Here is a 25743-nt window from a genome sequence, read left to right as displayed (position 1 = left end):
AATTATGATGGATTTGACTACATCAGAATAAAGAATTCCTTTTCAAAACCCATGAAGGCTTGTTGTTGCTCAAAGAGGTATGTCAGAAATAAAATCAAGAAGAAATTTTAAAAAGATAACCCACATGGAAAATTTAAAAACGTGCAAAAGATACAAATAGGCAATTGACAGATGGGAAACCCAAATGGACAAGTATGTGAAGAAATGCTTAAAATCATTAGTAACCAGAAGAATCCAAATTAAAACAATAATGAGATATTGCTTTATACCCATTAAAAATGCCACATTTTAGAGAGACAAGTGTTGGTGAGGTTGTGGAGAGACGAGAACCCTCACGCACTGCTAATGGAAGAATAACCATTCTGAAGGGCAATATGACAGGACTAAATGGCATTAAATATGTATATACCCTTTGACCCAGCTCCTGGATATACAGTCCAGGTAAATGCTAACACGGATTTTTCAAGAGAAGTATATTGTATATACAGTGATGGATAAAATGGTGAGGGAACATGTTTTGAAATTCTATGTAAGAAAAATGAATTAAGTATACCTATAACAATAGAGATATTTCTTTAAAGCTAAGCCTTGAGTGTAACAACTTAAGACATAGAATAGGATCTATAGCACAATGTTACATATACATATATTAAAAAGATACACACATACAAAAGAACATTACCTTTCTATTCAAAAGTATATAGCAAACACATTTGAGTGGGTACATTTGGAGGAAGGGGAATGGGAATGGGGTCGGGGATGAAGGAAAAAATAAAATGAGAGGGGCCTGCCTAAACCAATGAGGATGGTGTGTCAGGAAGTGAGGGAGTGAGAAACTTAACTCTCTGCATTTGAGATATGAGAAGAGTTGGGAGAAAAGGGCTTATCAGGGACAGAAAGCAGAAACTAAAGACTAGAGCTAGTCTTAAGCATTGATTCTCTGTGTTTAATCTTTTTTTAAGCTGGTATCACACAATTTTAATTACTATATACAGTTTGTTCTCCCTCATTGATATATTTTTTCAGATTTCCTTTAACATTATTGTCCATTTATTTTTCCAAATACATTTTAGTTTTTTTTTTTTTTTATTTTAACTGAACCCTGTAAAGTAGCATACTTGTATAGCGATTTCAATATATAAATATTAGAAGTAGGCCGGGCACAGTGGCTCACACCTGTAGTCCCAGCATTTTGGGAGGTCAAGGCTGGTGGATCACTTGAAGTAAGGAGTCCCAGACCAGCCTGGCCAACATGGTGAAACCCTGTCTCTACTAAAAATATAAAAATTAGCCAGGCATGGTGGTGAGTGCTTGTAATCCCAGCTACTCCAGAGGCTGAGGCAGGAGAACCGCTTGAAATCAGGAGGTGGAGGTTCCAGTGAGCTGACATGGCGCCACTGCACTCCAGCTTGGGCAACAGAGCGAGAGTTCCCCCGCCCGGCAAAAATAAATAAATAAATATTAGAAGTATTTAATAAAATATCTGAAATAAGCTGAACAGAATTTTTATCTTTTTTCTCTTTAGCTCTCTAGAAATCAGGAAAGCTGCCTAAATCTAAGTTTCCTAAAATGTTAAGGGAAAAAAGTCATATGAGAAGATTGGAAAGAGGCATAGATTTTTGTTTTTAACCCAGATTTTCCCTATAGAGATTTATTCCCAGATAAAAGATTGTTCCTATCCTGTGGTCTTGATGTTCACACCTAGATGAGTGAGACAAGACTACTCTGGAAAACTGTTTGCAATAATGTCAGTATAGGAAGCATGTGTGGTGGGAAAAAAAAAAAAAAACCAAGAGAAGCCAAGGACACAGTGGTTTTTGAGGCTTGATATAATTGCATGAGGCTAAAACCCTCAAAACTTGTAATATCTCTACCCATAGATCATTCAAAATGAGCAGGCTAGGAGGAGGTCTGTGTGAAGGAAAAATTGGAGAAACAAGTAAGCATGTGGACACATGTACATAGATGGATTTTTCTTTTTACTACTCTACTGAAATAACACTCCTCAGTTCATGATACTCAGCTGAATTAAAGTGTAAAGGGTATTAATTCTTTGCTTTCCCAGAGGAAAGACACTGACGATAGTGATCATAATCTGTAAGTAAATTTTTCCCCATTGCTATATCACTGAAATAAAACAAAAATTATTGATACAACATTAAGATAAATTGTAAGCATTTAATAAGGACTACAGTAATCTGTCTTCTTTAGTTGAAAAGAGAGGAATGGCCACATCCTAAATTCCATAAATACATGTATATGTATTTAGGCCTTAAGTGCTCAAATGTTTGCAAAATTCTAGCTTTGAGAAGATTTGGAATATCTCAGTTGAAGGAAAAGTAGGGAAGCAGGAGCAACGAGGAATGGGTTTGTTAAGTGATTAATCAGATTATGTTTTCAAATAATGCATGTTAATTATGTAAATGACTTTTTCTTAGGTGTTCTTTGGACTGTTGGCTCAATAATAATATATTATAAATTATTATTGTGATGGATAATGAATATAATCCATAAGGGAAGTCATGCAATTATTACTATTTCGAGGCCTTGCATTCAAAATTAATAGAATTATTATTGTTGTGTCTCAGTCATTCAGATTATAGTAGTTGTACTACAATGCTATCAAGAAAGATAGTGATCTAAGAAGTGAATCCTTTTTTTTTTTTGACACAGAGTCTCGCTCTGTCGCCCAAGCTGGAGTGCAGTGGCATGATCTCAGCTCACTGCAACTTCCACCTCGCAGGTTCAGGGGATTCTCCTGCCTCAGCTTCTCAAATAGCTGGGACTACAGGCGCCCACCACCATGTCCGGCTAATTTTTGTATTTTTAGTAGAGGCAGGGTTTCACTATGTTGGCGGGGCTGGTCTCAAACTCCTGACCTCAAATGATCCACCCACCTCAGCCTCCCAAAGCGCTAGAATTACAGGCATGAGTCACTGCCCCCAGACAGAAGTGGATACTTTTGATTCTAGACAATTCACATTCTGAAAAATAGTGTTTTAAGTTACATACACACTTTAACTTCTAAAGCAAAAGATAACATACAAAATAAAAAATCATTTTGCCTACCATAAATACCCCTAGGATCCAAAGTAATACCAGAATAGCTTTCCCTTTTGACACCTTCTGGCTAAAATAAAGGCAAAAAACATTCAGTTAAAAACATAATTAAGTTTATATAACCTGAATTCCCTGGATCAACTTTTCTGGACCACTTTTCAAACTGAAAAATTATTTTTCTTGGAAAAGGTAAACTATGTATAAATACTATAAATACTTACATGGATATAAGCAGCAGTAAGATTTTATGGCTATTTGCATACTGACCAGAGCAAATGCTTAAAAAGAAGTTATTTATAAGCTCAGATAATTGTTCTAAGTGCTTTATATGTATTAACTCATTTAACTTCTAAAAACCTCTATGAAGTTGGTGCTGTTATTACTCCCATTTGACAGATGAGGAGACTGACACACATGGAAATCAAGTAACACTGTCACACTGCTAGGAGGTGATGGAGCCAAGATTCAAGGCCAGGCAGCCTGGCTCCAGAGTTTGCATGGAGCCACAAGGATGCATGGGAATGTGCTTTGCACAAAATAAGTCGGTACATGTTTACTGAAGTGAATTTCATAGCTGAAAACAGAACTTGGAGAGTGAAGAACCAGGAAATCCAATCTGTCGTTAACTGGCCATATGACCCTTAGCAAGAATCTCGTCCTTTAAAAAGTACTATTATTTTTAATTGGTAAATCATACTTATATAAAAATATTAATGTTAATAACGAATACAATTAACAGACTGTGGGTAAACTGTACTTTAACAAATGACACTTTTCTTCTTTTTTCGGCCTGTTTATTTGTTTATACAATGGAAAGTTTTCTAGACCGTAAGTTCTTTAAATTCAAGGGCCATGTCTTATTTATTGTTTTATCTCCAGTTCCTTGCATAATGTCTGGCACATAGATTTCAAGACACATTTTCTGAATGTATTAAAGGGGGAAAAAAAAGCCTGTGTATCAATTGTACCTGTGTACCAAAAAAAGACTTGTACCAATTGTTAAAATTAGATATCTCTGGGTATGGGAATTATCGATAATTTTTATTTATCTGTCGTTTTTCAGTATTTTATATTTTCTACAAGAAAAATGTTATTGTTTTATTAAAAATTTTTAAGCATAATTTCAGACGTATAGAAAAATTGCAAGAATAGTACAAAAAACATCTAGAATAACCTCCATCCAGATTCCTTAATGCTTAATGTTTTGTTAAATTTACACTATTGTTTCCCCCTCCCCCTCTTTCTGTGTCTCTTTTTTGCAATAATTTAAGCATAAGTTATTGAAGTATGCTTTTCTTACCACCACTCGTAACGATTTTACTAAGATTTCTTTTCCAAACGAAGTCTCCAGTGAGAAATTGATGTTCTGAAGGCCAATTTCCAGAGGAAGCACAGTAAAGGTCACCAAGTGATTAGAGGAGCCCTCTACTTTCTGTCGCACACATTTGGAGGACTTTGTGCCCTGATGATCAATGACTGGGCTTTCTGAAGTGCAGATTCCCTCCACAGCAGACATTTTAACACAGAACTGAAATACGAGTGAAGAATTATATCAAAATACCTTTTTTTTTTTTTTTTTGAGACAGAGTCTTGGTCTGTCACCCAGGGTGGAGTGCAGCTGCATGATCTCAGCTCACTGCAACCTCTGCCTCCTGGATTCAAGCAATTCTCCTGCCTCAGCTTCCCAAATAGCTGGGATTACAAGCATGCGCTGCCACACCCAGCTAATTTTTATAGTTTTAGTAGAGGCGGGGTTTCTCCATGTTGGCCAGACTGATCTTGAACTTCTGATCTCAGGCGATCCGCCCACCTCAGCCTCCCAATGTGCTGGAATTACAGGCATGATGCTGTAATCCATGCCTGGACTCGAAATATTTTATCTCTAACAAAGTTTACCTTAAAATAATCCCTTAGATTTTAAGGCACAGGAGAAAGTTCATTTCAGATTTCCTAACATAGACACACAAGTCGCTGTAGAGTTTAGCAATGCAAAGAGATGTCTAGAAACGTCAACACTGTCTCAGAAACATCTTACTATTCTTAGACTGTTACCTACTAAATTAGGCACAGAGCTCATGCTATTGTGATAGCACTTACTACTTGTCTCTTTACATGGTTTGTATTTCAGATACTGGGAGCCTTAGGCTCAGGTACTTGTTCATTTTCATCTTATTCATTTTTATATCTGGCCTCTGGTATTCAATAAATGATGGTTTCATCAAAGACTGAAAATTCCCTATATCGGCATTCAAGGCCCTGCCCATTATGCTCCAGCTTACTTTTCTAATTTTATCAACTTCCCATTTGTACCCCATTTTACAACTAAACTCTGGCTCCAGAAAGACCTGGATTCAAATTTTGGCCTTCCTCTTATTAACTGGTGATGGAAACTGGTTGCATGAACACTCTAATCCTCCATTTCCTCATCTTTGTAACAGGAATTATAATAGTGCCCACCGACTTCTGGCTCAAATAGTGAACATTTTTCATCTTCCCTCCAAATTCTGGTGAACTGATAGAATTGAGAACTATACCCAAAAGAATAAAGCCATAAAATCCAGAATAAATCAAGCAGGTAAACAAGAGAGAGCACCAGCTATTCAACCACTAATTTTGAGGAAGTTCATGAAAATAGAAAGTTCCTTTTCCCTCTTAACTATCTTCTTGGGAGACAACCACCAGGGTGGGAGAAGCCAGAGCAAAAGACTATTGGATCACCTGCGGCCAATGATTTCCTTAGAACAGCAGGGGAGGGTGGGGGAGGATAGATATAGAAGAGTCATTTAATACAATTCAGCATAATAGAATTACAAAAACTCTTAGTAAATTGAGACTAAAAGGAACTTTTGAAACTGATGGAAAATATAAAAAATCAGTAGTTCTGGTTTCAGTAATAACCAAATAGCTTTCATTGGGTGACAATTCTGTAAAAATAACCACAAACTCTAGACAAGATATATATTAAAACAAACAAACAAACTACCTGCAGATAATAGAGAGTGGGAAGGAAAGTGACCCTTGGGAGAAAGGAGTGACACTCAATAAGTGTCCTGCTTTTTATAGCTTTACCCTGAGGGCAGGCCCATTGGTGCCTTGGAGTGGCTAAAACCCCAGTAGAACCTGATATCATACTGGTTTAGGAACTAGAGGACAAAGTAGGGAATAGTTACCACAGCTGAGTAGTGAAGGAGCTCCAAGTTCTGTGTATAATCCTTGCTCAAACCTGGCTGACTCTTTACTTATGCACAGCACAGATTTCTAGCATCCAGCTACGGCAAAAATACTGAACTGAGATTTCAGAGTTTGGAAATGAATTCAGTCAACTGCCTGCTAACACACACACACACACACACACACACACACACACACACACAAGAAATCTTCAGAGGAATGTAATAGAATCCAGAGTCTTTATAATATTTTTATCAATAAAGTCCAAGGTTCAATCCAAAATTACTAGATAAAAAGAAATAGGGAAGTGTAACCCACACTCAAGATGAAAGGTAATTAACAGGAACTAACCCCAAAATATCACAGATGTACTTGTTTCTTATTTTGATATGATGGAAATGCACTGATAATTTAAAGATTCAACAAAATATGGCAGTATAGTGATATGCACAACACTTTAAAATGCCATCAAGTTGGCTGGGCGTGGTGGTGTGCACCTGTAATCCCAGCTACTTGGGAGGCTGAGGCAGGAGAATCGCTTGAACCCGACAGGCGGAGCTTGCAGTAAGCCGAGATCTTGCCATTGCACTCCAGCCTGGGTGAGAGGGTGAGACTGTGTCTCAAAAAAAAAAAAAAAAAAATGCTGTCAAGTTATATATAATTGTGTCACTGTAAAGGGCATACAAAAGAGATGGCAGGCTAGATTTGCCCCATGGTCCATAAATTGCTGACCCTGATTTAGTTCATAAAGCAAAAGGATAAAGACATGTAAAAGATTCAGTATGGCAGGTCAAGTCAATTTCCCTTTATTAATTTATAAATTCAGGACAGTACCTATGAAAAACCTATTATAACTTTTAAAGGAGAATTCAATGAACTAATTCCAAAGTTTATCTGGCAGAGTAAATGTGTAAGAATAGCAACATCAAAAACATTTGAAAAATAAGAATACCAGAGAGTACTTGCCTAATAGATATACAATATAACCACAAATCTATGGTACTTTAAATCAGTGTGATACTGATGTAAACAAAACAGAGGAGAGAACCTATAAATACAAAACAAAGGAGAGAATCTATAAATATAAATCTATAAATAGAGAATATATAAATCCACATATATGGAAATTCAATATATATGGGGGCAAGATGACATTTTAAATCAGTTGGAAAAGCATGAATTCCTTAACAAATACTGCTGGATCAACTGGCTATTTGGGATTAGATCCTTATTTCAGATAAAAAAATCTAAATGCTCGCAGAAAGCTATAAAAGTACTACAGAAAATATGGAAAAAACAATTTTTCAGAAAAACTTTTATTTTGGGTTCAGGGGCACATGTGCAGGTCTGTTGTATAGGTAAATTGCGTGTCGCAGGGGTTTGGTGTGCAGATTCTTTCATCATTCAGGTAATAAGCATAGTACCTAATTGGTCATTTTTTGATCTTTACCCTTCTCTCACCCTCCACCCTCAAGTAGGCCCTGGTGTCTGTTGTTCTCTTCTTTGTGTCCATATATACTCAATGTTTAGCTCCCACTTATAAGTGAGAACATGCAGTATTTTGTAGAAAAACATTTTTAAAACTTGCAGTGAGAAAGAATTTCCAAAAACACAAAATTCAAATGACATAAAGGAAAAGATCTACGGATTTTATAACATACAAATTAAAAACACTAATAACAAAGTTAAAGACAAGTAGCAGATTAAATACCAGCAACATTTATAATCAATAAAGGATTTATAGCTATAACATAGAAAGTGCTCCTGTAGACAATAATAAGTACATTTGTTGAGTACTCACTATTGGCCAAGTACTATATTTACATGAATTAGCTCATTTAATCTTCAACTATGAAATAGATACTATTATCATCCCATTTTTCAGATGAGGAAACTAAGCAAGAAGAAGCTAGGTAACTTACCCCAGAAAAAGCAACTCAATGGAAAGCAAAAGAAAGGATATTAAAGTAGTATATAGGATATCATAGAATACATGACAGAAGAAATACAAATGGCCAACAGACAAATGAAATGAGGTTCTACATTGCTAGAAATCAGGGTAGTGAAATAGAAACATCAGTGACTTATCACTTGTGTCTGTCAACTTGGCAAAAATTTTATGTGTATTACCAAACAATATATAGTGCTGTCTTTCATGTTTTTAAATATTACGTAGTTGTATTCATTGTGTATATATATTATTCTGCCATTTGCTTTTTTCAGCAATGTTACATTTTTGAGCTTTAATCAAAATGATGCATGTAGTTATCTAGTCCATTCATTTCAATTTCTGTATAAGTGTTCCTTGTATGAATAAAAGAAAAAATGTTTATTCCCCCAAATTATAAGAATGCGAGGGATCAAGGCTACCTGCATACAGTTGGTAAGAACGTCAATTGATGTAGCTCTTTCGGAAGATAATTATGGCAATATTTATTATCAGAAGGTAAAATGTCCATGCCCTTTAGCCCGGTTAGTTCACTCCAAGACAAAACATCTATTCTACAGAAATATATGTGTAGGAAGATATGTATGCATAAATGGAGACTTTGCAAAATCAGTTATAATAGTGAAAACCTGGAAACAACCCAAATGTCTTTAATAGAAACACGGTTCAACAAATTATAGTGTACCACCATGTGAATTACTGTGCAGCCATTAAAGTAATGAAGTAAATCTGTATATACTGATATGAAAGGATGTCTCTGATAATATTATTGGTGGAAACACAAATTGCTGAGGCAGTGTATATATATACATATATATATACACACATACATATATATACACATATATATATACACATACACAAACCTATTTTATATGTCTAAGACTAGGTGAGCAGAGGACCCCTGCTGATGTCAATCCTACAGTTGAGCAGAGTTTGGCTGTGGCTTCTGTGCCTTACCCATCTGTTATGCCCACCTATTTATGTGTCTATCTTAAATTACAATTTAAATGGTTTAAGAGTGGCACCTCCTTAATCATCTACCAAAATCCTTTGGTAGCCAAGATCAGTGTGAGTTATAAAATTATGCTCAGTCTGTTTTGATGAGATGGTCTGACTGTCTTAGTATCTCAGTTTCCAGGCTTCAAACCAATCTTGTATTGGGATTTTGAGACATAAAAACCACTACAGGAACTTGATGGAGAAATGGCCTTTGGTATCTCCATCTGAATTATGATTATCTAAAATTCACGAAGCATTATGTCTGCAGAAAAGCTAGTGGATTTGAAAGCAACAATGTAAAGGCAACTTTCTGGCTTAATCGAGGTCCTTCTCCAGACAAGGGAGGGTAATTCCACAGGGCTGAAGATGGTGGCATGATTCATAGGATTTATGCAAACCCTGTGAGTAAATTCTAAGGAAGAGAAATAAGTAACATTTTGATTTTATTTCTATAAAAATAAGATAATACTGGTCGGGCACAGTGGCTCATGCCTATAATTTCAGCACTTTGGAAGGCTGAGGTGGGCAGATCACAAAATCAGGAGTTTGAGACCAGCCTGGACAATATGGTGAAACCCTGTCTCTACTAAAAATACAAAAATTAGCCAGGCGAGGTGGCACATGCCTGTAATCCCAGCTACTTGGAAGGCTGAGGCAGGAGAATGGCGTGAACTTGGGAAGCGGAGGTTGCAGTGAACCAAGATCGTGCCATTGCGCTCCAGCATGGGTGACAGAGGGAGACTCTGTCTCAAAAAAAGAAAAAAAAAAAAATATCATCAGTGTGGTAAATTGATTACTTAAGTTTATTCCCCATTTACATCCTGTGGCCAAGTAAAATTTGTGTGTGCATTGTGTGATATGTAGCATTACCTGATGAAATAAGTTTATATGGAAAAATTCATTTTTACTGAAAATTAAAATTGTGAAAAAAAAGAGTGACATTTCTTAACATGAATTGGATTGAAAAATGAAATTGGCATTTCTATGACAAAAAGTACGTCTGATTTTGGCTGATTATTTTATCAATGAGGACTGATTTTTCCAGTTAGATTATATGGCAAATGTATTACATAAATTGAATAAGCTAAATGTGAAGTTCCAAGACATAATATTAAAATATATTGATAAAGGGGTAATAAAATTGACAATATTTTTATTTTATCAACCTTCCTGATAATATTGGGTTAAACAGCAATGCCTATCTCTATAAAAATGAAAAATAAGAACAGAATTATGCCAAACCCTCTCTCATTTCTAACAGTAAATAACGTTTATCCATAACTATGAAGCCAATTGAGAGAAAAGTTTCATTTATCTAATGAGAAGATAATTTTTTTTTTTTTTTGAGACAGAGTCTTGCTCTGTCACCCAGGCTGGCGTGCAGTGGTGCAATCTCAGCTCACTACAAGCTCCGCCTCCCGGGTTCACTCCATTCTCCTGCCTCAGCCTCCCGAGTAGCTGGGACTAGAGGCGCCCACCACCATGCCTGGCTAGTTTTTTTGTATTTTTAATAAAGATGGGGTTTCACCTTGTTCGCCAGGATGGTCTCGATCTCCTGACCTCGTGATCCGCATGCCTTGGCCCCCCAAAGTGCTGGGATTACAGGCGTGAGCCACCACTCCCGGCCGAGAAGATAATTTTTAAATAAAATTTTATTTTTTACATTTAATAACTTTAGAAATGTGTATGTTATTTTATCAATAGTATACTAATAATAATATTTGTAATGATACCTAAATCCACATATCATTTGATACTTGGAATTTTACAATCATGAAATTTTAAAATATTTCATTTTCAATGTATATGCATATTTTTGTTCATTAAAATATAATAAGGTGATCAACAGAAAAAAATTCAAGCATAAAATATATAACATTAGGGGAGTAAAACGGAAATACGATTCATTGAGGAAAAGGAATGATATGTAATCTGTTGTTAAGAGCTTGTCTGAGCCCAGGAGCAGTGGCTCATGCTTGTAATCCCAGCTCTTTGGGAGGCTAAGGCGGGTGGGTCACTTGAGGTCAGGAGTTCGAGACCAGCCTGGCCAACATGGTGAAACCTGTCTCTACTAAAAATACAAAAATTAGCCAACCCTGGTGGCATGCACCTGTAATCCTAGCTACTCAGGAGGCTGAGTCATGAGAATCGCTTGAACAGGGGAGGAGGAGGTTGCAGTGAGCCGAGATCACACCACTGCATTCCAGCCTGGGCGACAGAGCAAGACTTGATCTCAAAAAAAAAAAAAAAAGAGCTTATTTGAGCATTTACAAAATTGTTTGCTATGGTATTTGGACTCTGCTATACATAAGTCTGATAAAACAGTTTTATTTTAAGATATCGATATTTAAATATTTCAAAAGTAATAGATTGCTATCTTTTAAAAAATGTATGATAAAAATTTTAGATGCCAATTTTAAAATGTGTCAAAGGGCAGGGCGAGACTCCATCTCAAAAAAAAAAAAAAGTGTCAGAGGGGTACTTAGTTTTTCCAAAACAAGAGGGTATGTAAGCAAAATTTTAGGAAACCACTGAAATTCTAATCTCTAAGAATAAAGTTAGTGTTTTAAAAAAATGTAGCTAGAATTTTGGAACACATTGAATTATCATGCAAAGTTTTGTGATTGTGATTTTCAAATCAAATCAGTCAGCCTATCATATAATTCTCTTTAGGGGTGTGCTGGCAAAGAGAAGATAAATGGTGGGTCCAATCATGGTTGGAATTGTATCCTGGAGTGAGAAAGGATCCAGGGAGTTGGCATAATTTTAGTCAGTGTGGTTTTAATGATGGCTCGTGAATTCTAACCTGAACAAGGAGTAAAGTAAAAAGAGCAGGGAAGTAATGGACAATAAAAGGGATCGCGTTAATGGATTGAAGGTTTCAGTGATGCTGCTGACCCAGAGCTATGGAAGTAATCAGGTTAATGAGTTAGGACAGGAAGGAGGTTGTCACTGGATGGTGAGATGTGAGATGTCTGAAATCAAGGTTTCAGAGAGGATGATAAGATCTATAAAGTGAAGATGAGTATGAATGGCTAAAATGGAGGAAAGGAAAGGGTTGTTAGAATCAAGGAGATCAAGGAACTCTGAGTATAGGCAAATAAAGGAACTAAATATGAATTCATCCTTCTCTAGACTTCCATAGCACATGGATTATCTTATGCAATTTATTCTTTCAATTGAAGTTACGTGAATACCTACTTGTCCTTCCTCCTTTCTTCATCCCTTTAATTCACATACCTACACATCTAGTACAATGCTCATTTTAAGTGTTTGGTTTCTATTGCTGAACTGAGTTGAAATTTTACTTTTTTTGTGTATGGTAATTCCACTAATAGAATTCTCAAAAAACCAGAGAATGGTTCCTTTATCCCATAAATATTAATACCTACTTACCTGCATCCCAGAAGTCCTATAGTTGTAAACAGTTCCTTTCAACTGGACCTGTTCTCCTCGTACAACAGAATATGGTATATTCATTTCCAGGAAGACATCTTTGAACACCTTTGCCTTAATAGTATCAGCAACACATATACCTTCAGCCCAAAGTGGAAGCGAAGTAGAATCATATTAGGAAATCCCTATAATGCTTTATTGGTATTAAAATTTCTCACATTTGCTTTACTTCAAGGAAAAAAGAATACTAGATCATGTTTTTCTCTGAACTCTCACCTCATGCCCTTGAATTTTCTATTCATTGATCTTAATTTCAATAATAATTAGTATTAACAGAAAACTTCATTTGTTCAATAAATAGTTAATTCTATTTAAGGCATGAGAATGCTTATTAACTAATGCACCAAATCTTTTTAGATATTCATTATTGGCTCCTTTTTTAATGAGTATAATATTTTGATTGTGGAAACCAAGATTTTAAAACAAAAGTAGCAAACAACAAACAAAACCATTCCTGAAATTATTTGGAAAGCATCTGCACTTAATCATCACAAAGATCAGCCCAAGAGAGGTCATTTGTTTGTTTCTAAGGCTACACAAGCTCCCAGTCAGTGAGAAAGGTGAAGGAAAATAAAGACTTGAGGTTGGGTGCAGTGGCTCAAGCTGTAAACCCAGCACTTTGGAAGGCGGACGTAGGAAGGTTGCTTGAAACCAGGAGTCTGAGACCAGCTTGGATAACATTGCGAGACCCCTTCTTCATTTACAAAAAAGGGAAACAGGAAAAAAAAAGAGAGGAGTGAAAGGAGAAATCAATATGTAAGATGTGGGCACATCCAAGTCTTTTGGTAATACATAAAAAAAGAATATTTTTTAAAAATTACTACCACGTAAGTTCTGGGTACACTAAATAGATACTAACAAAGAATTACATCTTGTAATCATATCACTATTTAAATGCATATATCACTTAAGCCTGCTTACCACTGTTTGAAATGCCAACACCTTGAATTTCCCAGGTAGTTACAGAATCAGGTAGGGCAAACTGCAACTGTTTTCTGGAAGTTAAAATGTTGATATTCAAATACAGTGGAATATTGATTAACCCAACTTAACAGAGACATCCATTAACAGTATTTTTGCTCCAAACTACTTTAGAGAAAGAAAAAAACTCACGTGATGAAATCACATCATTAAGGAAAACCTCATCAAGAAAAATATATTCAGTGACTCTCCTATATATTTCATGTTTTTAGACATTGCACCTCTATGATGAGAATTCAAGTTCAGCAGGATGCCTTTGAAACATTGCAAAATCCAAGCATACAAAACAAAGAAAAAACTATGTCGTGAGTATATTCTAAAATAGGGAAGCAAAGTGATTCATGTTAGCACTGCTCAAAACAAAGCTGACATAACTAAAAACTGCTGATTATGATTAAGCTTGTATATTTATTTACAGCTATTGTCTACCAACTTTGTATCAGGTATAGTGCTGAGTACTGAGTAAACAGCACTGGTAAGATATAGTCCTGCTCTCAGGCAGTTTACAATCTAGTGGAAGAAATAGTTAAGTCAATAAATTATATTGCACTGTAATAATTGTACCAATAAGGCATTATAAGAGTTAAGAGGCAGTGTGCATTCGTCCAATACATTTATTTTCAGTATCCTAGGCCAAGTCCTGCATATAAAGCAGTAATCTGAATTTAGTTCACGTCCTTGAGGTATTTACATTTTAATGTGTAAGACAGGAAAGTAAAGAAGTCATTATAATACAATGTGATTCACACAACAGGGTTAATTGAGGGTGTAATTAATCCAATCACTGGTAGGGTGGGGAGCACTGGCCAGAAGGTTTACTAGAGGACCTGCTAGCTAATGGGTAATGTCAGATGAAATGGACAACAATTGTGTGGAAAAAGGATTAGAGAAGACAAGGATAGAAACAAGGAGATGCATGAGGAAACAATTGCAGGGCTTTGAACTCATTCCTTGCCTTCTCATTGGAAAACCAGTGCTTTAAGCCCACCTAAGAAGAGTATGGCTCGAGGACTCAGTACATCACTGTTTTCAGTGATATAGAGGAAGTGTTTCCTTAAAATGTGTTGAATAAAAAACTTCAAAAAGAAAAGAACCTTTCTTCCTGTTTATTAATGTTTGTTTTATAGTACAGGTATTTTAGGATAAAAATAGTAGCTTAATATAGTGCATAGCACATAGTTGTGTGTAGTAAATGCGTACTGAAGTCAAATAAAATTAAATGGAATAGTACCCTTCTTCATTCTGACCTGGAGCCAATCACCAGTGCAATGTACATCAAAAAAATAAAAATTTAAAAAAGCAAAGCAAAACAAAACAAAATTTGATCAAATTGCAGGATCATCTTAACTCTTATGCAAGCTATTGGGAAATGGGTAGTTTCCAGATTTTTGGCCATAATACTTGCATTATCCACATTTCTTTCAAGGAAACATGACAGAAGTATAATACCTTCTGGGAACAAGATGAACTTCCCATAACCAGCTTTCTGGAAAATAACTCCGAATTTCTGGCTTGCTTACTGGTAACAGGGTCTTCATGTCTGGATAAAAAAATCATATTCAATTATGGAAAAACAATATAAATTCTACTTATAGGTGAATTTTAAAATATGGCCATTAATCTGTAACTTGAGCATTTTCTGAAAGATAAATAAAACATTTTGTTTAATGCTTCCAAAATAGAACTATAGGCAGGGTGCATTGCTCATGCTTGTAATCCCAGAACTTTGGGAGGCTGAGGTGGGCAGATCACCTCAGGTCAGGAATTCGAGACCAGCCTGGCCAACATGTTGAAACCCCATCTCTACTAAAAACACAAAAATTAGCTGGGCATGATGGTGAGTGTCTGTAGTGCCAGCTACTCAGGAGGCTGAGGCACGAGAATGACTTGAACCTGGGAGGTAGAGGTTGTAGTGAGCCTCGATTGCACCACTGCACTCCGGCCTGGGTGACAGAGCGAGACTCTGTCTCAAAAAAACAAAAAACAAACAAACAAAAAGACTATAAAGGCCTTAGGATTTTTCCACTAATCGCATTGGCAAAACAAAGCATTAAATATCTTTAATGATTTGTTTCTTAAGTTGCTAAATGTTTAGTATTCCTGAGATTATACAAGATATTGATCAGTCTGTAAAGTTGTTTGCACTTGTATAATTGTAATAATTGTGTTTATAACAGAAAAAAAGGAGGCTTTATATGATTCTCTGCCTTCTTTAACTTGGTAATTTGTTTATATTTACTTTAATAAAAATGGACAGAACTTCTGTTTTCATCTAAGACACATTAATAGAAAACCAAACATGGTATGCAAAATAACAGTTTTCAGACACTAGAGCATAAGCAGAACTGTGATCTCTGAGAGAAAGGAAACAATTAGGTGAAACCTGAAATTGCCCCAGCTTACTGCCTAGAGGCAGTTTACAGATTAGGGCAGGGAGAGGAATACAAGGAGAGCCTGATGATTTTGAAGACTTGTGGCAACAGAGATGGGAGTTTTGCAAGGCCAAGTTGTCTGGAATGAGGGGCAGAGTTCCAGGAAGGAGGGGGCTGCAGAGAGAGACTTCTATCCAGCTGAAGCCAAACCAGATGATTATAGTTGAAAAACCGAAAAATGAAAAAATATATGAGAGGGGAGAGCAAGATGGCTGAATAGAAGCCTACACCATTTCTTTCCTGTTGGTACACTAAATTTTAACAACTACACACAAAAAGTACCATCACAAGAACCGAAAATCAGGTGAGCAATCACAGTACCTGGTTTTGACTTTACATCACTGAAAGAGATATTGAAGAGGGCAGGAAAGATAGTCTTGAAGCACCAATGCCACTCCTCCCATATCCCCTAGCAGTGACTGTGAAACATGGAGAATCTATTTGTTGGGAGAGGGAGAGCGCAGTGATTCTGTGGCTTTGCATCGAACTCAGTGCTGCACTGTCACAGTGGAAAGCAAACCAGGCTGTACTCAGCTGATGTCTGCCCACGGAGACAGTATTTGGACTGGCCCTAGCCAGAGGGGGATCGCTCATCCCAGTGGTTGGAGCTTGAGTTCCAGCAAGCCTCCCCACTATGGACTGGAGTGCTCTAGGGCCCTAGGTTAACTTGAGGGGCAGTCTAGGCCACAAGGACGGCAATTTCTAGGCAAGTCCTAGTGCGCTGGAAGCCCTCAGGAATACTAAACATTTAGCAATTTAAGAAACAAATCATTAAATATATTTAATGCTTTGTTTTGCCAATGCTATTAGTGGAAAAATCCTAAGGTCTTTATAGTTTTTTTTTTTTTTTTTTTTTTTGAGACAGAGTCTCGCTCTGTCACCCAGGCTGGACAATTAGACAAGAGAAGGAAATAAAGGTCATCCAAACTAGAAAGCAAGAAGTCAAATTATCCTTGTATGCAAATGATATGATCATATATTTGGAAAAACCTGAAGACTCCACCAAAAAACTATTAGAACTGCTAAATGAATTCAGTAAAGTTGCAGGATATAAAATCAACACACAAAAATCGGTAGCATTTCTATATGTCAATAATGAACAATGTGAAAAAGAAATTTAAAAAGTAATACCATTTACAATAGCCACAAATAAAATTAAATACCTAGGAATTAACTAAAGAAGTAAAAGATACCTACAATGAAAACTATAAAACACCAATGAAAGAAATTCAAGAGGACACACAAAAAAAATGGAAAATTTTTCCATGTTCATGGATTGGAAGAATCAATATTATTAAAATGTCCAAACTACCCAAAGCAATCTACTGATTCAATGCAGTCTCTATGAAAATACCAATAACATTCTTCACAGAAATACAAAAAAAAAAAATCCTAAAATTCATATGGAACTACAAAAGACCAGAATAGCCAAAGCAATCCTGAGCAAAAAGAAAACAACTGGAGGAATCACATTACCTGACTTCAAATTATACTATAGAGCTATAGTAACCAAAACAGCATGGTACTGGCATAAAAGCAGACATATAGACTTATGGAACAGAATAGAGAACCCAGACAAATCCACACACCTACAGTGAACTCATTTTTGACAAAGGTGCCAAGAACATACATTGGAGAAAGGACAGTCTCTTCAATTAATGGTGCTTGGAAAACCGGTTATCCATATGCAGAAGAATGAAATGTGACCCTTATCTCTTGCCATATTACAAAACTCAAATAAAAATGGATTAAAGACTTAACTCTAAGACCTCTAACTATAAAACTGCTATAGGAAAACACTGGGAAAATTCTCCAGGACATTGATCTGGGCAAAAGTTTCTTGAGTATACCCCACTATACAGACAACCAAAGCCAAAATGGACAAATGGGATCACATCAAGTTAAAGAGCTTCTGCACAGCAAAGGAATCAATAAAGTAAGGAGACAACCCACAGAATAGGAGAAAATACTTGCAGCTACCCATCTGACAAGAGATTAATAACCAGAATATATAAGGAGTTCAAACAACTCTACAGGAAAAAAAAAGTAATACTCCCACTTAAAAATGGGCAAAAGATTTGAATAAATATTTCTCTAAAGAAGACATAGAAATGGCAAAAAGGCATGTGAAAAGGTGCTCAACATCAGTAATCACCAGAGAAATGCAATCAAAACTACAATGAAATATCATCTCATATCAATGAAAATGGTTTTTATTCAAAAGACAGGCAATAACAAATGCTGGACGGGATGTGGAGAAAAGGGAACACTTGTACACTGTTAGTGGGGATGTAAATTACTCTAACCATTATGGAGAACAGTTTGGAGTTTCCTCAAAAAACAAAGAATAGAGCTACCATATGATCTGGCAATCCCACTGCTGGGTATATATCCAAAAGAAAGAAAATCAGTACGTTGAAGAGATAGCTGTATTCCCATATTTGTTGCTGCACTGTTAAAAATAGTCAGGATTTGGAAGCAACATAAATGTCCATCAACAGATGAATGGATAAAGAAAATGTGGTGCATATACACAATGGAGTACTACTCAGCCATGAAAAGAATGAGATCCTATCATTTGCAACAATATGGATGGAACTGGAGTTCATTATGTTAAGTGAAATAAGTCAGGCACAGAAAGACAAAATTTGCATGTTCGCACTTACTTGTGGGTGCTAAAAATCAAAACAATTTAACTCATGGAGATAGAGAGTAGAAGGCTGGGAAGGGTAGTAGGAGGCTGTGGGGGATGTGGGGATGGTTTATGGGTACAAAAAATAGAATGAATAAGACTTAGTACTTGATAGCACAACAGGGTGACTATAGTCAATAATAATTTAATTGTACATTTAAAAGTAACTAAAAGAGTATAATTGGATTGTTTATAAAACAAAGGAGAAATACCTCAGGGGATAGATACCTCATTTTCCATGATGTGATTATTACTTATTGCATTCCTGTATCAAAGTATCTCATGTACCCCTTAAATACTATTTACCCATACAAATTTAAAAATTAAAAAAAAAGTTAAGAGAAATAAAAGCTAAATCCTCCCTCCAAAAAGGAAAACAACATATGGACTAGATTATTTATTAAAATTCTGCTTATAATAAGCAAATATTATTAGCCAGGCGTGGTGGCGGGTACGTGTAATCCCAGCTACTTGGGAGGCTGAGGCAGGAGAATTGCTTGAACCCGGGAGGTGGAGATTGCAGTGAGCTGAGACTGCGCCATTGCACTCCAGCCTGGGCAACAAGAACAAAACTCCGTCTCTCAAAAAAAAAGCAAAACAAATATTGGAAAACAATCTGAATCTTAGACATTGTACATCTCAATGAATATATTTCTACAAACATAAATTTTGTGGCCATTTACCAAAATTATGATTATTAGATATTGCTTAACAATAGGGCTATGTTCTGAGAAGTATGCTGTTAGGTGACTTTGTTGTGTGACCGTCATGGAGTGTACTTACACTAATCTAGATGGTATAACTTACTACACATCTAGACTATATAGTATGGCCTATTGTTCCTACGTTACAAACCTGTACAGCATGTTACTGAACAGAATACTGCAGACAACTGTAATGCAATGGCAAGTATTTGTACATCTAAGCATATCTAAACACAGAAAAGTTACAGCAAAAATATGGTATTATAATCTTATAGGATCACCGTTGCATATGTGGTCCATCATTGATGAAAATTTCATTATGCAGCACACATATGTATAAAACAGAAACTGTCATTTTGCTTTTGTTTGTTTTGTTAAAGACTATACATAGGCTGGGCACAGTGGCTCATGCCTGTAATCCCAGCACTTTAGGAGGCCGAGGTGGGTGGATCACCTGAGGTCAGGAGTTCGAGACCAGCCTGGCCAATATGGTGAAACCCCGTCCCTACTAAAAATACAAAAGTTAACCAGGTGTGGTGGTAGACGCCTTTAATCCCAGCTACTCAGGAGGCTGAGGCAGGAGAATTGCTTGAACGCGGAGGCAGAGGGTGCAGTGAGCCAAGATTGCACCACTGTACTCGAGCCTGGGTGACAGAGCCAGATTCTGACTCAAAAAAGAAAAAAAAAAAAGACTATATATAAAGTCCTAAAAGCTCTGAAAACATATTAATGAGAGTTTTATAAATTCTGGAAACATGTATTATAGTTGAAACTGAAATAAGACATCAACTTTTATATAAGTACACCTAACCTTAGGTTAGATTTAGAAATCTTCTCCTATATTTCATCAATGTAGATATAGGCAGAATTTTTAATGGTTGTAATATCACAAAAGCATAGAATTGTAGCACTCACAGGCATATTGGAGAGGATCTGGTCAAAGCTCCTTGCTTGAGGCTCAGAGAGGATAAATAATCATTCAAGTTTATGGGATGACTTGGCTTTAAGGTTATGCCAGGTCTTAACTCTGGCCTAGTGTACTCTGCTCTGTACTATACCTCTTCTGATGCCCAAAAATGATGGAATTTTTTTTTTTCTTATGGACATTTACAAGTTATCTTTTCTACTTTCAATTCTAAATAGATCATGAAAACTGCCTTTCTTAGCAGCATAAAATTATACAAAATTCCCCGTGTTGAGCAGAATTCTGATAGAAAACATCATACTTACGTAGCCTTCCCAATTGCAAGTCTTTATGAGAGTTATTAGCACGGAACTGGCTTGCGACGACACAACATTCAGTGAAAGCTTTGACGCATCTCGGCCCTACACTAATCCGTGCAGCTCGCTGCTCACAGGTTTCATCATGATTAATACGGACTCCATCGTAACAACATTTCTTCACTACTAAATGTTTATATTTAGCAGCTGAAATGGTAATAATGCAAGTGTTCTTGATCATGCAGAGTCATAACATCTCAGGCTTAGAAGGAATCTCAAGGGATACCTGGTTTCTATTGCTATATGACACCCCTACCCACAATAGTCATGGCTAGTTGACTGTCCAGACTCCCCTTGGAACTATTCTAAGAATGGGGAGAATGTGACCTTACCAAATGGTCCATTCCAGCTCACGCTAAATGGTTAAAGGGTTTCCTGCAATTAAGCTAAATACAAACTCTTGAAACTGGAACTTTGAGTTCTGCTGAAAATAAGCAGAAAAATATAACGTAGACAAAGAATATAAAATATTTTTTAAGAAAATAAGTTAAATATCCAAGAAAGCTTTAAATATTTGAAGATGGCTATCATCACTATGCAAATATTTCCTTCTTCAAGCTATATATCCTATTTTTAAAAAACTTCTTACATAACATGGTTTGTGGACTTCACCCAGTAGCATTACCCTTCATTGTTAAGTGCTCAGATTAGTCAGTGTCTCTCTTTTCATATCATTAGAACGTAGAATAAAGGTTAGAATTAAAATAACTCACATACAAATGGAAGAAACTATTATACTACCATAGGCATATTAGTTGAACTCAATTTGCTGACTCCCAGTTTGATATTCTTTCTACAGTTACATGGCCAATTATCATAACCATTTAAATAATTATTTTAAAATAGTTCTCACAAGATGTATTTTCCAAAGAATAATGCTACTAACAGTTAACTATATGAAATAGAAGTAATAGACTGCTAGGTATGTCCCCAAAATCGTCAAATCATGGATTTTGTCAATAAAATGGAAGGATATGATTTTAATTGCTAGATGAAGTTATCAGAGAGAAAATATTTATGACAAATAAGAGCTAATATTTTGGATTTTAGAGCTAGAAGTAATAAAGACCTATTTCCTTAGATTAAGGCTATGACAAATGAACTACTAGACTTTATTTGGATTAATCTTTCTGAGAGAGATAAGCTAACCTCCATACATATTTTTCTTTTTATCCATTCTATTTCAATTAGGGGAATTTATATAACATTTAAATTTGTCAAGTTTTTGAATGATACGACCATAACCTTTTTACAAGCACATGAATCTTAAGGTACCTATTTCTTCTATCTTCTCTTGTAGCATTCTTCTTGGCCTGATAATTTCTTTACAAGGTTCATCTGGTTTTTTAAAAAAAAAGATAAAGAAGAAGGATTAAAAAGGAGATAAAATCTCAAAAAAAATGTCATGAAACTAAGTATTTAGAACATTCACAAGTTGTTCATTAACAAATATTGAGGGGCTACTTTGGATTAGGAACTGTGCACCATACTTCTTAATATGACTTGTTTTATCTTAGTGGAGTTCATGATCTAGTGTCGTATCATTTGACTTATTTTGTCTGAATTTGGTTTTGAATCCTGCAGCCTTTCTAATCCACTGATTCCAGAGAAATACCTAAGCATTTAGAGTGAGTGATGCTTTTGTTGGGTATGCTATTTTTATTATTTGCTCTTTGTGCTATATTATTGCAAATATAACTATGAATACCAGAGTATCAAGTATAATTATGAACAATTTTAAAACCATAGAAAGAAGATGATTAAGATGTGGTTACTATCCTTAAAGAGCTCCCGATGCAGTAGGTGAGACAGGACTTACAACTACAAGTAAGAATGCGCAATGACACAATGCTGTTCTATTACTTGTAAATAGATCTAGTCCCTGCAATAGCCTCCCTATTAAAGGAGGAGAGAATTATAAATTCTATGTGGGGAAGAGGTCTCGTAGAGGCGATGATTCTTATGTTGCTTCTCCAGGCTAATGAAGGGGAAACCAATCCCAATAAATAAAGGCACAAAGGTGCAAAATAGTATAATGCCACTCGAGAACTCCACTTGGTTCTATAGAGCTTAAACATAACGTAAGGCACAGCAGAATAAGAGCTAGTTGGAGAGAACCAGAGAGAAGATCATGGAAGGTTTTGAGTACTACACTAGAGAATTCATACTTTATCTTGAAGGCCAGTGAAACATTTTATACAGGTGAGTTATGTAGTCTTGGCATTCTAAGATCAGGGTACAGAATATTTGGGAAGAGGGATAAAAATGAGATCTGGGAGGCAAATGATCAATGGGATTTTCAGTAACAAACATGCTGAGCATTTTACCATTTTCTTGGGAGTCATCTGCATTTGCATTAGTGAGGAAGGTAAGTCCAGCTAGGTGGAACACATTGGCATTGTTGAGGCCACCACCTGCCCCACAGCCCAGATCACTCTTCTCTAAGAATTGAAATACCTGTCCAGAAAGGCAGAATGTTGAGCCCATTGAGATGTATAAATCATTCCTCTAAAGAACTAAAAGGTACTAATTGTTACATGGTTATCACAAACCAGTGAAATACACAGATGATATTTTTCAAATGATCAAAGACAAAATTTCCCAACTTTGTTTCTAAGTTTGTCCTTTTGTATTTATAAATACATAACTATTCAAAGTTAAATCAAGAACTAAGTCTTAAACAAATAGCTTTGATGAGGACTTTATTAGAAACTGATGTATAGTGTTTTGTACATAGAATGAATGCTGCAATCAATATAATGTTCCAAATAAATAGGTATGAATGCATGAAGGACTGAATTAACAAAGAAATTAATTTTAAGTTGCTTTTAAAAGCACAACTTTGTGCATTTTGATGGGGATGTCCCTACGTTCTAAATGGGTGAAGACTTGTTTGCGCAGGCTTATTCATTTTAATTTTGACCCCAAATGTTCTTTTCTCTACGAATATTTTTTAATTTTACAGTTTCTCAGTCCTTCCCTCCTTGTACAAAGAAATTCAAGCCTAGAAAATAACAACTGTACATAGTAAGATAAATAGGAACTTATGAGAATTGAATTATTTTGAAATTCTTCTGTGCCATGGATTTCAATGAGAGTTAAAAAAAAAATCCAAATGTTACCTGTACAGGTCTTTCCTGTGCTGCTACTAGCTACTGTAACTGCCATCAACACCCTACCCTAAACCTCCAAAGTATTCTGATAGTAATTTTTCCTCCATGAATGTAATGGCTACCATGATCATATATTCTTAAAGTGCTTACATTTACATTTGAAAAACAAAAGAGGATTGACCTGTGCTTTGGGAGCTAACATGAGGATGGTTTACCTTCCTAAAAACGAGTATGTTGAGTAGATTATAGAAAAGCAGGCCTAGCCTTCCCTTAGTCATTCCCCCATATCCTAGCCTGGTGGCCACACTTCATGCAACACTGCAGTGAGACATGCATTACTTAACTCTTTCCAAGGGCTTTTTGGCTCTTCTTTGGACTCCATACACAGCGCTGTCCACTGCTGTTAATGCCACCCAGGAATCCATCCCAGTTACCATATTAAGAGACACAGTTTGGCCTGGAGAATATGTATCTGCATCAGGAGACAGATGAACCTAAAAGTTCATTTGAAAAAGAAAAGGAAAGATCATTTGTATGAGACAAGACTTTTCAGAAGCAGCTCAGACTTTGGCAGCCTCCTTCATTAAAAAGAAAATTCAATTGCGACTTGTAATTTGTGGCTTACCTGGAGCTGGTTGCCACATTTTTCTTCAATATTTAACCAGACTGAATCAGACACTAATTCTGCTGTCTGCTCTCCTGTGACGATGTAATAGACCAAGAGTCGGGATGAAGGAACCATGTTCTGCGTTACTGGAATGTTTATACTTTGATAAGATGCATCTGAAAGTTTCTCCCTTGTGCCAAAGTGGATAATTTTGCCCTTGGATAAAATCTAAAAATAAACAGCAGCAGCAAAAATAAGTAACAAATAAACCAACAAAAGCAAAACCTATGCTTTAGGATGCAGCCTGGAGCTGGAGCAGAAATTATGTTAAAGAAAAATAAAGTTAGGCCAGGCGCAGTGACTCATGCCTGTAATCCTAGCACTTCGGGAGGCCGAGGTGGGTGGATCACTTGAGGCCAGGAGTTCAAGATCAGCCTGGCCAACATAGTGAAACACCATCTCTACTAAAAATACAAAAGTTAGCCAGGCATGGTGGTGCATGCCTGTAATCCCAGCTACTCGGGAGGCTGAGGCATGAGAATTGCTGGAGCCCGAGAGCTGAAGGTTGCAGTGAGCTGAGATCATGCCACTGCACTCCAGCCCGTGCAACAGAGCAAGACTCTGTCTCAAAAAAAAAAAAAAAAAAAAAAAAAAGACATAACAATTTTGCTTGGGCAAGGTGGCTCACATCTGTAATCCCAGTACTTTGGGAGGCCAAGGCAGGTGGATCACCTGAGGTCAGGAGTTTGAGACCAGCCTGGTCAACATGGTGAAACCCTGGCTCTACTAAAAATAGAAAAATTAGCCGGGCATGGTTGTGGGCATCTGTAATTCCAGCTACTCGGGAGGCTGAGGCAGGAGAATTGCTTGAACCCAGGAGGCAGAGGTTGCAGTGAGCCAAAATCGTGCCATTGCACTCCAGCTTGGGGGACAGAGCGAGACTTCACCAAAAAAAAAGGAAGGAAGGAAGTAAGGAAGGAGGGGAGGGAGGGAAGGAAGAAAGAAAGAAAGAAAGAAAGAAAGAAAGAAAGAAAGAAAGAAAGAAAGAAAGAGAGAGAGAGAGAGAGAGAGAAAGAAAGAAAGAAAGAAAGAAAGAAAGAAAGAAAGAAGAAAGAAAGAAGAAAGAAGAAAGAAGAAAGGAAAGAAAGAAAGGAAGGAAGGAAGGAAGAAAGGAAGGAAGGAAGAAAGGAAGGAAGGGAAGAGTTAACATGTATGGGCCTACTATGTGCCAGGAACTTTAACATTTATTTAACTCCTTTCATTCTCACAATATACCAATATGATAGGAATATTATT

General features: G+C 36.4%; 1 protein-coding gene across 8 annotated transcripts in view; it reads right to left on the bottom strand.

Moving 5' to 3' along the window:
- Positions 1-25743, bottom strand: part of C5 (complement C5) — a 122737-nt gene that overhangs the window by 41912 nt on the left and 55082 nt on the right. For 6 of the 8 annotated variants that reach the window (XR_013405625.1, XR_013405624.1, XR_013405623.1 and 3 more), the window contains 10 exons: positions 24466-24675; positions 24185-24334; positions 23055-23184; positions 22003-22065; positions 20677-20874; positions 15068-15158; positions 13559-13632; positions 12578-12717; positions 4361-4588; positions 3070-3130 (listed from right to left, as the gene is read on the bottom strand). Coding sequence is in view for 5 of the 8 variants with exons in the window: in XM_077968181.1 (XP_077824307.1) it covers positions 3070-3130; positions 4361-4588; positions 12578-12717; positions 13559-13632; positions 15068-15158; positions 20677-20874; positions 22003-22065; positions 23055-23184; positions 24185-24334; positions 24466-24675 (1345 nt within the window). In the remaining 3 variants the exon portion in view is untranslated. Of the gene's footprint in view, positions 1-3069; positions 3131-4360; positions 4589-5236; positions 6845-12569; positions 12718-13558; positions 13633-15067; positions 15159-20676; positions 20875-22002; positions 22066-23054; positions 23185-24184; positions 24335-24465; positions 24676-25743 lie in introns of those variants that run through there. The other 2 variants (XM_015116942.3, XM_028834901.2) reach the window with 2 other exon arrangements.

Source organism: Macaca mulatta, chromosome 15 (assembly GCF_049350105.2).
Source record: "Macaca mulatta isolate MMU2019108-1 chromosome 15, T2T-MMU8v2.0, whole genome shotgun sequence".
NCBI lineage: Eukaryota > Metazoa > Chordata > Mammalia > Primates > Cercopithecidae > Macaca > Macaca mulatta.
The sequence above is the reverse complement of the archived record's forward strand: the minus strand, read 5'-3'. Positions and strand labels throughout refer to the sequence as shown.